Here is a 17076-nt window from a genome sequence, read left to right on the forward strand (position 1 = left end):
TTCTTCGTTTATTATAATTGTGATGCTCTGTCTTTTATAAATTCTCACCTGATATCTTAGTAAATACAATTTATTTAGATGAACAGTACGGTAACTAATTTATTGGGTGTATTCATGCTAGACACCCTGGAAGTTTTCTTGTGGGTGTCCAAGCTACGTGTTTCACTACTCACCTTTGTATGCACATTATGCCATATTTCTGGAGTAGCAGTACAGTCTTTTCAAAAGTAAATTGCACAGATACTTTATTCCACCCTTATCTGTCATCCATTACTGTCACCAATTACACTTTTGCTTCATTATTCACTATTATTCTCCCTCTCAAATGAGAAAATTAAGATTCATGTTCTGTGTCATGACAACAGCCTGCTTTGTGCCAGTGCAACCAATCCATTTCTTATGCAACTTAATTGGAGTGCTAATTTTAAAGAAGTTTCAGTGAAATATGTTAAGTGAAAATACAGTTCATTCAATGATTAGACATCTCATTTCCCCTTTTACAGAACTTTAAACAATTGTGCTGCTTTTGTTCATGTTGAAAATATATTTGGAAATGGTACCAAAATTGTATTACAGTGAAAAAGAAAACAATAAAACATTTGAACAAATCTCATGATTGAATTTTTATCAAAAGTTCAATCGCTAATCTTGACAGAGTACATTAATGAAAATTTGTTTTGGCTGTTCTGGGTGCATAATGTTCAAATGGCCACCAGAAAGATGTTATGATATCAAACTATGTGCAACCCACAACTGGATATAACTTGTACAAATTTGTTCTGTGACACAAAGCCCATGAGCATGTAAGATTCCTACACCAAGGTAGAACTTTACTGAAATGTTAAGACTTGTTTTGTTGCCATCCTAACCTGCCAGATGACCTAAAGCATCAATTGTTTTCCAAATAGATAAATGTTCCTTTAAAATGTTATCCCTGCTCTCTCTCACAGATCTACTTTCCACCTTCACTGTCTTCCCACTGAAACACCCATCTCACTGCTAATGTTTGAATTTTGAACTTATAACCCTCAATCATACTTTTCCAATCATACCTGACAAAAATATCCAAACTAAATCTGTCCCCTTTCTTTCAGAGTAACTCCTTTCCCCAATTCTCTCTTTACTCTTTGGCTTGGCTTCGCGAACGAAGATTTATGGAGGGGTATGTCCACGTCTGCTGCAGGCTCGTTGGTGACTGACAAGTCCGATGCAGGACAGGCAGGCACGGTTGCAGCAGTTGCAACAGAAAATTGGTTGGTTGGGGTTGAGTGTTGGGTTTTTCCTCCTTTGTCTTTTGTCGGTGAGGTGGGCTCTGCGGTCTTCTTCAAAGGAGGTTGCTGCCCGCCGAACTGTGAGGCACCAAGATGCATGGTTGGAGGCGATATCAGCCCACTGGCGGAGGTCAATGTGGCAGGCACCACTAACCATAATATACTCTCAATCTCTTCTCCTACACCCTACGCGCAAATAAATTTGTAGTCCAAATGAATTCTTCCATTCATTCCAGAAGCGTGGTCCCTCTGTAAAGCAGAATTACTGTTCAAAAAAATCTCACCCAAAAATGGTGTAAATCCCATGCTCGCATTCCTTTAATGTATCTTTTCAGGATCTCTATAGTTTATCACCCTGAATCTTGCAGGTTTTGTGCAGTTCAAAGAGTTAACTTACACAGTGGGAAGTAATGTATTTTAATGAAAAACCTCCAAATCACCTGAAGAAAAAATTTATTACTTTAAGGAAGAAGGGCATCTGTTATGTCTGATTTAGTTTATTGCATGAAGACCTATCATCACTTGCTGAACCACTTTTCTGTCTGCAAGTGAGATGAATAATCATGTTTTTCTACACTTTCAGTTAACATGTCATACTGTCAAAGGAGGTCAAAATTACAAGGATAATTTAAATTGATAATTTTTTTTTCCTTTAAAATTCTGAAATATTTATATTTAAGTCTGTAACCACATTGCATACCTTTTTTAGTTCCTATGTAGAGCATCATAAATTAGTCCTGAATAGTTGACAAGGGATTTGTCTTAGGCCATTTCTTTCAATAATCCAATTGAAGAATATATGCTTCACTGGATTCGCTAAGAAAGTTTTTTTTAACCTATCGGAGATTGTGACATCTCTTGTGAAAGCTTTTAGATTTATTCTTCTCTCATATTGTTTACATTTGTTTGTACAGTTAAGATCCAGTAACGAGCCAGATCAGGATATGCTCAATGACTGCCTCACTATCCAACCACTGCAGCCTGCTGCATCACCACAAGATGCTGTGGATAGCACTCTGGGTCGATCTCCAGGGCCCCCTCATGACATGTATTCAGGTAAGCTTCTAAAAACCTCTGATAATTTGCATGAAATATATTTTAATAATGATGTGTTGTTTTCCTATGAGGTCAGTGAACTATCTCCATCAAATATTGGGATGGAGGATATAAATAATTGCTATTAGATATTTTTCAGCTGAAAAAATCAATTCAACAGCAGTTGCGTTAATTACCGTACCTGGATTCGTGCTCAGTTTATTGACCTGCGTGACTATTCATTTTGTGTTCCATCTCACACACCATAGAAACTTATACAGCTCAAGAATCCATAGTTTACCTGGCTTGTTAGTGAGAATATGATGCACAATTTGCATGCTATTCATGAATTTGTAAGACTTCATGATTTGCTGGTACCTGTGTCTCATTTACCATGGCCATTTTAGGATGCCGCTAATTAAAAAGGAAAAAAAAACAAATGTCAGGTTGTAACCTTTTGGTTGTGATTGTTCTACATTTGCAACACTTTTTTGAAACAAAACTGTGGTTATGTGACAGCACTGTAACATATCCAATACATCACAATTTTATCCACAACTGACAAAAACACTATAAAACAAAACAAAATACGCTTTAAGTTCAAATAAAAAACCCATCAAAATAATTAAGAATAAGCCTGCTTCAATTCTGTAGTGCCTGGCTTTGTCTTCAGTAACCTGTTCTTGTGACCTTACAAGTTGAACCAGCGTCCTGCTTTGGAACAGAAAGTCTGTTGAACTTCCATGGAAAATAAATCAGGTTGCAGGTAACCTTGATCATTTCTGAGCCTTGACAGCTAGGTTGGAAACAGTCGCGTGTCAGTATGAAATGGCTCATCTGCCTGAGTGGTACTGGTAGGAGTTAAGATGAATATATTAATAAGGTATTTCATATATTTCTGGAGGACATTTTGATATCATCTAAACTATTAGCTGTTGTGTGAGCGGAAGAACATATTATTCAGTGGTTGAATGTGCATCGCCGATTTTAACATAATGGCAGCAAACCAATCTGATTTAACCAGCATGAAATGTTGTGAGGCCGGAGGTTTTAATTTCCAAGACCTTAGCTTAGTGATGACAGCCACTACTTTATATCAGCAAAAAACAGCAGACAGAACAATGTTTATTTAAATGATCAGGATGTCAGTAACCTGAAGTAAGGGGCTAAAAACTTTCTGCCAGATTACTGCTGCTCCCTCAAGCCCGGCAGAAAAGGAAGAAGACAATTCTTTGGGCCTTTTACCTCTCAAAATTCTCTTTATCATGGACTATGCAGGCAGCACAAGTTTAAAGATGGTCTTACTGTTTTCCAAAAGTATTTTTTACCCTCCCGCAAGTAATAAGTGCAGCTTTTGAGATCATCAAAACATAAGAAATAGGGGAAGGAGCAGACCATCTGGCCCATTGAGCCTGTTCTGCCTTTCAGTAAGATCATGGCTGTAGTTTCAGGTTCACTTGTTTCCCAGAATGCTTAATTCCGTCTTCGTTTATATTCTAACTGTGTCTAAAATATGTTTATTGGTTTCTTGGGCAGAGAAAATCCACAGATTCACTATTCTCTGGGAAAAGCAGTTCCTCCATATCTGTGTTTTAAATTCACTCCCCAAATGTTGAGGCTTTGTCCCTATAATCTCACATGCCAGTGGAAACAACTTCCCACCTTTTACCTTGGACTATTCTATTCATAGTTTATTTGACTCCATAAGATAAGTGAGGTATAATTTTCATTGTTAACATCCAGACAGAGATAAAATAGCTGCTTTATATTTCGATCACATTGTGTGGTTTGAATCTAGATTTCTTGCTACAGTATTGTGACTTGCCAACTGGCTCATTGTTCCACTAGCTTGGTTCTACAAATGTGATCTGTGGCATTAATAGCAGCCATCCCTCCACAGAATTTATTCTCACCATAGTATGTTCATATTTTGAAAGGATAGACCATTGCACAATGAGAGCTCTTTGCTTGAGATTTGTTTGGACACAGTGCTACATCATAATATAAACCATACTAGCAAATTCTTGAACATTGAACATAGGAGATAAGACTGCATGGCCATAAGACATCAGAGCAGAAATAACCTATTCAGTACATCGAGTCTGCCCCACAATTTAATCATGAGCTGATCCAATTTCCCACTCAGCACCATAACGTTCGATGCCTTAACTAATCAAGAACCTATCAACCTCTCCCTTAAATACACCCAAAGATTGGCCTCCAAAACCACCTGTGGCAACAAATTCCACAGATTCATTCTTTGGCTTGGCTTCGCGGACGAAGATTTATGGAGGGGGTAAAAAGTCCACGTCAGCTGCAGGCTCGTTTGTGGCTGACCAGTCCGATGCGGGACAGGCAGACACGATTGCAGCGGTTGCAAGGGAAAATTGGTTGGTTGGGGTTGGGTGTTGGGTTTTTCCTCCTTTGCCTTTTGTCAGTGAGGTGGGCTCTGCGGTCTTCTTCAAAGGAGGCTGCTGCCCGCCAAACTGTGAGGCGCCAAGATGCACGGTTTGAGGCGTTATCAGCCCACTGGCGGTGGTCAATGTGGCAGGCACCAAGAGATTTCTTTAGGCAGTCCTTGTACCTTTTCTTTGGTGCACCTCTGTCACGGTGGCCAGTGGAGAGCTCGCCATATAATACGATCTTGGGAAGGCGATGGTCCTCCATTCTGGAGACGTGACCCATCCAGCGCAGCTGGATCTTCAGCAGCATGGACTCGATGCTGTCGACCTCTGCCATCTCGAGTACCTCGACGTTAGGGGTGTGAGCGCTCCAATGGATGTTGAGGATGGAGCGGAGACAACGCTGGTTGTCATTACCATCTGATTAAAGTCATTCTTCATCATCTCCGATCTCAGTGAAGTTGTGCTCTCTTGTCCTAGATTCTCCCACCATGGGAAACAACCTTTCTACATCTACCTTGTCCATACCTTTCAACATTCGTAATGTTTCAATGATATTCGCACCCACCACCCACCCCTCCCAAATTCTCCTATATTCCAATGAGTTCAGGCCAAGAACTATCAAGTGTTCCTCTTAATAACTATTTCATTTCATTGTGAACTCCTCTGAACCCTCTCCAACATCAGCACAACCTTTCTTAACTGAGCAACCCAAAACTGCTCACACTGTGCTAAATGAGGTTTTGTCAGTGCCTTATAAAGCCTCAACATCATTCTTATATTCTATTCCTCTCAAAATAAATGCCAGCATTGCATTTGCCTTCCTCACCGCCAACTCAACATGCAAGTTTACCTTCAGGTTATCCTACACGAGGACTCCCAGGCCCCTTTTTATCTGGAAATTTTCACTTTTCTCCCCATTTAGAAAATAGTCTGCCCTTTTTTTTCCTACCAAAGTGCATGACCGTACGCTTTCTGACATTGTACTTCTTTTTGCCATTTCTCCACCCATTCTCCTAATCTGTCTAAGTCCTTCTGCAGCCTCCCTATTTCCTCAACACCACTTGCTTCCCTGCCTTCCTTTGTATCATCTGCAAACTTGGCCACAAAGCCATTCATTCCATAATCCAAATGATAATACAACACAAAAAGAAGTGTCGCCAACAGTGATACCTGTGAAGCTCCACTAGTAACTGACAGCCAGCCTGATTACGATCCCTGTATTCTGACTCATTGCTTCCTGCCAATCAGCCAATGCTCTACCCACACTAATATGTTTACCATTGGCTTTTATCTTGTTAAGTAGCCTCATGTGTGGCACCTTGTCAAAGGCATTCTGAAAATTCAAATACACAACATCCACCGCATCTCCCTTATCCAACCTGCTTGTCACTTCTTCAAATAGGTTTGTCAATCAAGACTATCTCACCATTTTCTGTGAGGAAAATCTTACTTACTACAATCCCACTGTACTTACTCCCAAGCACCTTAAAGCTATGCATCATCATGTCTCCTATTGCAGCCTTGGGAAAAAGCTTCTGGCCATCCACACGAGCAATGCCTCTCATCTTATGCATCTCTATCAGGTCAACCCTGATCCTCTGTTACTCCAAGGAGAAAAGTCCAAATTCACTCAACCTATTCTCTTGAGACATGCTCTACAATCCAGGCAACATGCTTGTAAACTTCCTCTGCACACTTTCTACAGCATTCACATCCTTCCTGTGGTGAGTTGCGGAACTTTAAAAACCACCAAAGGAAAGAAAGATCTTTTCTAATGAAATCAAACAAATCTATGGAGATCAAAGGATATTATACGAAATGATACCAAACCATCTGGTTTGGCAGCTGTACCACCTCGGACCACAAGGCCTTATGAATTCATAATTGGGGGTCTCTCTTCCTACCATGAAGGATACCTACAACACTCGATGCAGGTGAAAGGCAATAAACATTGTGAAGGACTCCACACACCCCTCATTTAAACTGTTCTCCTTTCTGCCATCTGGTAGGAGGTCCTGTAACATTCAGGCCCTTATGTCCAGATTGGGCAACAGTTTTTCCCCCAAGCCATCAAGCTCCTGAATTCCCAGAACATATGTGGAAAGAGCACCATGGGCATTTGCTGTATACATCTTAATATTTTAATGTGTTCAACTTCTATTCTAACTTATATTTATGTAAATATGCTCAGTAGTCCTGGAGAAATGCTATCTCATCTTTACTGTCCAAGAATGGTATGAACAATAAATAAAGGTGACAACTTGACTTGACTTGACTTAAGTGATCTGTTATTTTATTACTATTGTTTTTGGGCTCCAGAAAGGCTAGGAATCACCTTCACAATTCTTCTATGGCATGTAGTCAGGCAAGGCATCAGGCAAAAGAAAATAAATTTTCCCCTTCCATATTTCTTTTAGCCTTCAAGGAAAAGTCAACAGCATCCTGGGCATGGATTAACTAAACATCCTCTTAATTTGAAAAATGGTAATAGAAAGAATTTAAAGGAAATATATACAATTAAAATTAAAAAAATAAAGCTCCTTTTTAATCTACCTTCACTGTAAAATGGACAGTGATAGTTAGAGAAGACTTCAATGCAAGTGTTTGTATTTTAAGTTTTAAGCTGAAGTTTATTGATCACATTGTACCTGATGCAGTGAGAAGTGACAAGTAGTCAACTCTAACATTAATATGGCTGTAAAAAGTAAAAGGGCAAGAGCATGATAATGGAATATAGGTCACAAACAAACAAAAAATCAATTATTAGAAAGCAAGGGCAGCATATGAGTAGTGTGGTGGGGATCATTTAGGAACCGATAGCTGAAAGGAGGAAACTGTCTTTATTCTTGTTGTTGCATGATTTCAAACTCTTGAACCTTCTCTCCAATGGGAGGAGGGAGAACTGGATGTCTCCAAGGTATAATGAGTGCTTATGATGTTGGCTATCTTTCCTGGAGATGTAGCTGGAGTCCTTTTAAAGATAAATGAATTAAGGAAATAAATGATTGAAGAAGAAAAATACAAAAGGCTTGAGAAAAATGACAGGAAAGGAGGAAATGGCCCAAAATTGGTGTTTACTTGTAAATACCCTTTTGAAATATTAAAGAACTAATAACTAATTTACTATTAAAGGATAAATCATTAAAGTGCAATAAAATCAGAGGAATTTCACATTGTTATCAACATCATACATTGAAGTCTTAAATCGAATTACATTTGGTAAAACTTGCTGCAGGTGCACCAGTCACCAGGTAAATACATTTTCTTATGCAGGTAAGAAGATTAATTGAACTTTCCAAGAAACTGCAGTAAACTCAAACTCCTGAGCTCCATTTACCACTAACATTACACCTTCTAACTACTGCAAAGTGCAAAAGAAAATGTATTGCCTTCAATACTCTGGAATTTCTTGCAAGATATTGAAGGCAATCTGAAATATATTCAGCTCAGAATGGGTGAATTCATCCAAGTATTTCTTCTATGACATACCAGACAGTTCCACTGTTTCTTCCTCTTTGGCTTGGCTTCACGGACGAAGATTAATAGAGGGGTAATGACCACGTCAGCTGCAGACTCGTTTGTGGCTGACAAGTCCAATGCAGGACAGGCAGACACGGTTGCAGCGGTTGCAATGGAAAATTGGTTGGTTGGGGTTGGGTGTTGGGTTTTTCTCCTTTGTCTTTTGTCAGTGAGGTGGGCTCTGCAGACTTCTTCAAAGGAGGTTGCTGACCGCCGAACTGTGAGGCACCAAGATGCACGGTTTGAGGCGATATCAGCCCACTGGTGGTGGTCAATGTGGCAGGCACCAAGAGATTTCTTTAGGCAGTCCTTGTACCTCTTCTTTGGTGCACCTCTGTCTCGGTGACCAGTGGAGAGCTCGCCATATAACGATCTTGGGAAGGCGATGGTCCTCCATTCTGGAGACGTGACCTACCCAGCACAGTTGGATCTTCAGCAGCGTGGATTCGATGCTGTCGGCCTATGCCATCTCGAGTACTTCGATGTTGGAGATGAAGTCGCTCCAATGTATGTTGAGGATGGAGCAGAGACAACGCTGGTGGAAGCGTTCTAGGAGCCGTAGGTGATGCCGGTAAAGGATCCATGATTTGGAGCCGTACAGGAGTGTGGGTATGACAACGGCTCTGTATACGCTAATCTTTGTGAGGTTTTTCAGTTGGTTGTTTTTCCAGACTCTTTTGTGTAGTCTTCCAAAGGTGCTATTTGCCTTGACGAGTCTGTTGTCTATCTCGTTGTCGATCCTTGCATCCGATGAAATGGTGCAGCCGAGATAGGTAAACTGGTTGCCCGTTTTGAGTTTTGTGTGCCCGATGGAGATGTGGGGGGGCTGGTAGTCATGGTGGGGAGCTGGCTGATGGAGGACCTCAGTTTTCTTCAGGCTGACTTCCAGGCCAAACATTTTGGCAGTTTCCGCAAAACAGGATGTCAAGCGCTGAAGAGCTGGCTCTGAATGGGCAACTAAAGCGGCATCATCTACAAAGAGTAGTTCACGGACAAGTTGCTCTTGTGTCTTGGTGTGAGCTTGCAGGCGCCTCAGATTGAAGAGACTGCCATCTGTGTGGTACCGGATGTAAACAGCATCTTCATTGTTGAGGTCTTTCATGGCTTGTTTCAGCATCTTGCTGAAGAAGATTGAAAAGAGGGTTGAGCGAGAACGCAGCCTTGCTTCACGCCATTGTTAATGGAGAAGTGTTCAGAGAGCTCATTGCTGTATCTGACCTGACCTTGTTGGTTTTCATGCAGTTGGATAACCATGTTGAGGAACTTTGGGGGGCATCCGAGGCGCTTTAGTATTTGTCAAAGCCCTTTCCTACTCACGATGTCGAAGGCTTTGGTGAGGTCAACAAAGGTAATGTAGAGTCCTTTGTTTTGTTCTCTGCACTTTTCTTGGAGCTGTCTGAGGGCAATGACCATGTCAGTAGTTCCTCTGTTTGCGTGAAAGCCACACTGTGATTCTGTGTCCAAGCCTAGCAATGAACAAAGTAGCTGAGGATTACTGAAGAAGAAAGCTTGCATTGTAGATCTAGCATCCCCTGTTCCCATTCTTTGGCGCACACATTTGTAATGCCTTATTTAAATTTTGAATTCGCCCCTGCCCCCCTTACTCACTTCCACTATTTGTGAAAGTTCATTTCTTTATGTGATACCTTTTTAGGTTCTGGCACTTTTCAGAATACACAAACCAGGACTTTAACACACAAAAAAAAGATAAATTGACATTATTTTTAAAACATTATATATATGCAACAATTTCTGCCATCCTTGCATTTTTTTCAAGCTAAGCACACACAAGTAGCTTCCAATGAAAAGAGTCAGCACTTTACATCAGTGGTATTAATTACACGCATTTTCATTTTTAATGACAAATTCAGCTTTACTGGAAAATTCATTGATCACATCTTAGAGTGGAAAATATTGCCCACTCTCCACCTCCTTTTCCTGAAGTAACAAAAAGATTTCACCAAGAAATTTCCGCTTCCTACCTGACTCTGGACAGTATCAAGTTCAAGTTTACTTGTTATCCGATTGCGCCAGCACAACCCAACGGAATAGCATTCTCCAGTCCGCAGTGCAGAATAGTGCAAAGCACAGGTACAGACATAAGACATGTAAAAATTATGTGTACATATATTAAAATAAATATTATGATGCATGATGCTGAACCAAGCCATGAAAGACCTCAACAATGAAGATGCTGTTAACATCCGGTACCGCACGGATGGCAGTCTCTTCAATCTGAGGCGCCTGCAAGCTCACACCAAGACACAAGAGAAACTTGTCCGTGAACTACTCTTTGCAGACGATGCCGCTTTAGTTCCCCATTCAGAGCCAGCTCTTCAGCACTTGACGTCCTGTTTTGCGGAAACTGCCAAAATGTTTGGCCTGGAAGTCAGCCTGAAGAAAACTGAGGTCCTCCATCAGCCAGCTCCCCACCATGACTACCAGCCCCCCCACATCTCCATCGGGCACACAAAACTCAAAACGGTCAACCAGTTTACCTATCTCGGCTGCACCATTTCATCGGATGCAAGGATCGACAACGAGATAGACAACAGACTCGCCAAGGCAAATAGCACCTTTGGAAGACTACACAAAAGAGTCTGGAAAAACAACCAACTGAAAAACCTCACAAAGATAAGCGTATACAGAGCCGTTGTCATACCCACATTCCTGTTCGGCTCCGAATCATAGGTCCTCTACCGGCATCACCTACGACTCCTAGGACGCTTCCACCAGCGTTGCCTCCGCTCCATCCTCAACATTCATTGGAGCGCTTTCATCCCTAACGTCGAAGTACTCGAGATGGCAGAGGTCGACAGCATCGAGTCCACACTGCTGAAGATCCAGCTGCGCTGGGTGGGTCACGTCTCCAGAATGGAGGACCATCGCCTTCCCAAGATCGTGTTATATGGCGAGCTCTCCACTGGCCACCGTGACAGAGGTGCACCAAAGAAAAGGTACAAGGACTGCCTAAAGAAATCTCTTGGTGCCTGCCACATTGACCACCGCCAGTGGGCTGATATCGCCTCAAACCGTGCATCTTGGTGCCTCACAGTTCGGCGGTCAGCAACCTCCTTTGAAGAAGTCTGCAGAGCCCACCTCACTGACAAAAGGCAAAGGAGGAAAAACCCAACACCCAACCCCAACCAACCAATTTTCTCCTGCAACCGCTGCAACCGTGTCTGTCTGTCCCGCATCGGACTTGTCAGCCACAAACGAGCCTGCAGCTGACGTGGACATTTACCCCCTCCATAAATCTTCGTACACGAAGCCAAGCCAAAGAAGAAGAAGATGACTAAATAGTAGAATCATGGAAAGTTGTTTTAGCAGCCATTCAGGAGTCTCACTGCTCATGGCATGAAGCTGTTCTTTACCTTGGTGGTTCAGGCAGGCACTGATTCTTCTGCACTTTTTTCAAGGTGAAAATATAAGCCACAATTAATGTGCAATAAACTCACTTTTTTTTAATGGCATCATATATTACTTCAATAGGACAAAAGTTCATCTTTAAAACATATTGCAAAGTCGCAGGTAATTTTCATTACTACCATCCATCTTTACCCAAAGTAGCTACATATCCAATAGTTCTGCATCTTCTGCATTAACAAGTTTGATTCTTGACTTATCATGTTAATGACATTTGGTTATGTCTGCAATTCCCTTCATGCTCAGCTCAGTCGTAGTCATAGTGAAGCCGAACGCTGGTGGGAAGAGGACCGATATTTGTGTCACTGAGATAGGTTTTACTTTTTAAAATACTTTTATTGATTTGGTAGAGAGAAATATTATATGTTATCTATTGTCTACATATTAGTTACATTACCTTTATATAATGCAATACAGCATATGAATCATAGATGTACATAATCAAACATTGTCTTGCACATATAATGCACAAATAAGATAGAAACTCCCTTAGGAAAACATGATCTCATATTCAAATATTATGATATATTCATTGTTGGTTATCTAATTGGATGAATCTCTTCTAATTATGAAGGAAAATAGAAATCCCACCCCCCACCACCATTCTAATCCTACCCCTCCCACTAAACACGGTCACCAGTGAATAATATGTAAAAAAAAAATCGAGTTTTGGTTTCCGGACATCAGACAGGAAACCCCCAGAGCTCCCCTGACTATGTATTCAAATTATGAGAGTAGTCCATAAATGGGCCCCATATCTTGTCAAATTTAATCTTGATCTCTTATATCTTGATCTCTGATCTGTTATATCTAATTTTCTCCAAACTCAAGCGAAACATAATATCCTGTACCCATTGCATAAGAGTTTGTGCTAACCTATCTTTCCATTTCATCAAAATTGCTCGTCTGGCCATCAATGAAGTAAAAGCTATTATTCTTTTTTTTTTATTAAGTTCATGGAAATATTCTCCTCTTGAGAATAACCAAACAAAGCAATAAAATGGCAAGTTTCCAATTTAATCCTAAGAATCTTTGATAAAGTTTGGAAGAATTTTTCCCAAAATTCTTTTAGTTTTGGACATTCCCAAAATATATGAATCAGAGAGGCCTCAAATATTTTACATTTATCACATAGTGGATCAACATCAGAATAAAAATGAGATAAGTTAACTTTAGACATATGTATTCTATGTGGCACTTTAAATTATAATAAGCAATGGCTTGCACAGAATGAAGTATTATTAATCAGATCAAGTATGGTATCCCAGTCTTCGTCTGGAATTTAAATCTCGTTCCCATTCATTCTTGACTCCCATACCTGTGCATATTCTTAAATCTATCAAATAGTTGCTATGAGAAAACTTTAAATCAAAAAAATAAATCAAGGATATTGGTTTTGGGAATTCGAGGAAAATGAGAAAGTTTAGACTGAGCAAAATGCCTAATTAGTAAGTGTCTAAAAAAAAATGCCTATTAGGAAGGTTGAATTTAACTGTTAGTTGGAGAAAGGTGTAATCATCTGGGTGAGGATCTATGCTCAAGGATAGATTGCAAAGCCCAATTAATCTTCACTCCATTATCACTCCATGTATGGAAGATCAAAATCCACTTCACAATATTGTCGTGTACAGGTCACTGATTTGTGAGGCATTCTAACCAAACTGTTTTCTGTCACTGAGCTATTTGGGTGAAGGAGGAGAGCCCACATTGCAGAGAACTGTAACTTTAAACGAAACAGAAAAGAGGAGCTCGGTTCAGAAGGGATTATGAAATCTTGAAAAAATGATGGAAAACCATCTTTGAAAACAAATAAATCAGTCTTGATTTTAACCTACTGAAAATTTAGGGAGGTGAAAGGGTGATATTTTCAGAAATAACATGAGATAATTTAGGTACAAAACAAAATTACAATAAAAGGAGTAATGGTTTATGTAATATTATACTAAGTCAATTTGAAATGAATGTATGGAGATACTATAAATAAATTTCAAAAAAAAAAAAGGAGTAATGGGAATTTCTTTACTAAATAGTGAACATTCTTCTGAGTACAACCAAGTGCAAGTGTAGTCTATTTTCAGCAGCTTTGGCAAGGTCTAGGTTCATCATTTGCTTCTCAGATTTGTAAACCACAATTGAGGCAGGACACAAGCAAACAAGGAGAGAGAAAAGAGAAAGCAGAACTGCTTTTCCAAAACATGAAATGTCATATTCCAAGTTACCTAACAAAAAAGAATAATGTAATCTTGTTTTTAACTCTGGTGGAATTTTTCAACATAATTTCAATCCATTATTTTCCTATTACATTAAGTATCATTTGCAAATTATTTTTGATTTGCTTTCCATTTTCCTCAAACAATGCAAACAGCAAAATATTTTAAAGTGACAAACAACAGTTCCAAATTTGACCAAATGAAAATTAATTATGTGAAATGTAATGTCTTATTATGTGCAATTGCTGTTTGGCTTTCTAAGGTGCTTATTTTACCAATATTACCCACATTATCAAGAGGTACAACATTTTGAATACAGGTATGTTGTACAAAGCATCAATTGATCATTCCTTCACCTCAATATGTCCTGAATTTGAGACTTTGACTGTTTATCATAGACTTAGTAATATTCTCGTGAAGAAGGGCTCAGGCCGAAACATCAGTTATTTATCTTTACCACCTATGGATGCTGCAAGACCTGCTGAGATCCTCCAGCCTGAAACATCAGTTATGTACTTCTACCTTTCCTATGTAAAGGACACTGTTTGACCTGCTGAGTTTCTCCAGCAATATGTGTTTTACTTCAATCACGGCGCCTACAGATTTCCATGTTTTACACTTTTACTTTTCTCCAGCATTTCTGTCTTTTCACTACATTCACAGCACTTGCAGACTTTTGTCTTTCACTCTTGGTAATATTCTCAACATGATTATATTTTATTACTTTTTTTAATCACTGCAAAGCCAGTAATGGTTCTGATAAAATAGAAATATATTTTAGCATTGAAGATTCTTCAGTTTTAGATAGATCAAGTAAATCAGTGCTTTAAATGACTTCAGTCCAAATGTATGCCTGAAGGCTTCTCATTGTAATGATAATCAATCAACTTTACAGGCCAGACTTGATGTCTATTCAGTGATTAACATCTGTCCTAAATATGTTTTCTTTTTCTGACTATGCTTTTGTTCAGAAGTTAATTCAATATAAAACAGTTACTTAACTGTAATGATATATGTGGATTGACAGCCTCTGGTGGCGACAACCTAACCTTTCTAAATACTGAGGCATTAGCAAAACCCATTTTAATTTTGCAAGTCCATCTGAGACATCCAGCTGATAAAACCAGTCATAAGATTTGTTAAATGTACAGTGTATTTCTGCACTTATTTCAAGAAAGGAGTGCAGATTGAGGAACTTTCCATGGCTATAAAATATCACTGAAACATCAGTGTAAGTTCCAGCTCAAGACCAAATACTTGTTCAAGAACTGGAAAGTCACAGACTTCACAAATCAAGTGGCATTACAATAGGTAGACCTTGGCTTTGTTTGATAAAAGAAACGTGGGTAATAGTCAGTTTAGAGACTGTTTAATATGACTGCCGATTTTTTTTCCATTAAAGTTTCCATTCTCTCTTAACAAACAGATAATTTCAGTTAAGCTACTTCGTCCAATTTATCGATTGACCAAAGTACAATTTATCTACTGAATATATCTATTTAACTATTGAATTTATCTATTGAATCTATCTAATATACAATATTAGAGAAGCTGAAATCTGAAGAATAAACAAAAATTATTTAAAATATTCAGCTGATCAATGAACAGGCATGGGGGAGAGTACAGAGTTAACTTATTATCAGAACTAGAAAATGTTAAAGATAAAATGAGCTTCTAAGTTACAGGGAAAAGTATGCAAATGGAAGGAAGGAAAAAAGGAAGGTCCATAATTAAGGAAGGTCCAGAAGATGTAAGCAGTCAAATGAAATGATGCTATATAAAGAATAATGGAACTATAAAAGGTGTAAGTGTGAAGAAATCAAGTCAAGTTTATTATCATTTGATTATATAAGTACAACCCAACAAAACAGTGTTCTCCGGTCCTTAATGCAAAATACACAGACATACAATCAGACATAACTCACATACAGACAAACAATACACATGCAGGACTATTTATTTATCCAAATAAATGAATAAATATTGTTTCATGAATATGAGAGACTCAGATGGTTAGTGTGAGCAGTTCTTTTGTTGTTCAACATGCTCACTGCCCATGGGAAGAAGCTGTTCCTCAGCCTGATGGTGTTGGCTCTGATACTCCAGTATCTCTTCCCTGATGGGAACAGCTGAAAGATGCTGTGTGCCAGGTGCAAGGGGTCCTCAATGATTCTGTATACCCTCCATACAACGAATGATCCCAGTAGATCACATTGATGGGGGAAGGGAGACTCCATTGATTCTCTGCCACTCTTAAAGTTCTGTGGAGTGATCTCCAATCCATTTTTCTGCAGTAATTGTACCACACTGTGATGCAATTGGCCAAGGTGCTCTCAATAGAGGTCCTATAACGGTTGACATAATGGTGGTCGGTAGCCTTGCGCGCTTCAGTCTTCTCAGGAAATACAGTTTCATTGCTCCTTCCTGACAAGTGAGATGTTGAGTGTTCACGATAGGTCACTAGTTAAGTGAACTCCAAGGAACTTGGTGCTCTCCACTCTCTCTACCCCAGAATTGTTTATGTGTAGTGGAAGGTGGTCATTCTTGGTCCTCCTGAAGTCTACAATCATCTCCCTTGTCTTGTCCATATTGAGACTCAGGTTGTTACTCTCACATCATTTCACAAAATTTTCCACTTCTTCTCTGTAGTGTGACTCATAGTTGTTGGTGATGAGGCCAAATACTGTCATGTCACCTGCAAATGATGACACTGTTGGAGCTAGATCTGGGAATGCAGTCATGGGTCTGTAGTGTAAGCAGAAGTGGGCTGAGCACACAGCCCTGAGGTGCGCCTGTGCTCAGCAGGTTGGTGCTCAATATTCTGCTACTAACCCAGACAGGCTGTGGTCTTTCCATTAGAAAGACCAGGATCCAGTTACAGTGAGAGGTGTTGAATCCCAGTGAGGACTGCTGCTCCATGAGCCTCCAGGGAATGATCATGTTAAATGTCAAGCCGGTCAATAAACAGCAGCCTGGTATATGAGCCATTATTCTCCAGGTGGGTCAGATAGAGGGAAGTAACAAGGCTATAGTATCATCTGTGGAACGATTTCTTCGATAGGCAAATGGAAATGGATTCAGCATCTCTGGGAGATGTACTTTGATGTATTCCATCACCACATGCTCAAAACCTTTCATAACGGTGAAGGTCAGTGTCAAAAGGCAATTGTCATTGAGGCTTGTTATTTTCACCCTCATGGGTATCAGGAA

The 17076-nt window shown here is 39.7% G+C and overlaps 1 protein-coding gene across 1 annotated transcript in view; it reads left to right on the forward strand.

Moving 5' to 3' along the window:
- LOC138758388 (zinc finger protein GLIS3-like) overlaps window positions 1-17076 on the forward strand; it is a 484048-nt gene that overhangs the window by 361831 nt on the left and 105141 nt on the right. Inside the window, exon 6 of the mRNA XM_069927224.1 lies at window positions 2186-2327. Coding sequence (XP_069783325.1) covers window positions 2186-2327 — 142 coding nt within the window. The remainder of the gene's footprint in view (window positions 1-2185; window positions 2328-17076) is intronic.

Source organism: Narcine bancroftii, chromosome 1 (genome assembly GCF_036971445.1).
Source record: "Narcine bancroftii isolate sNarBan1 chromosome 1, sNarBan1.hap1, whole genome shotgun sequence".
In the NCBI taxonomy this organism is placed as follows: Eukaryota; Metazoa; Chordata; class Chondrichthyes; order Torpediniformes; family Narcinidae; genus Narcine; species Narcine bancroftii.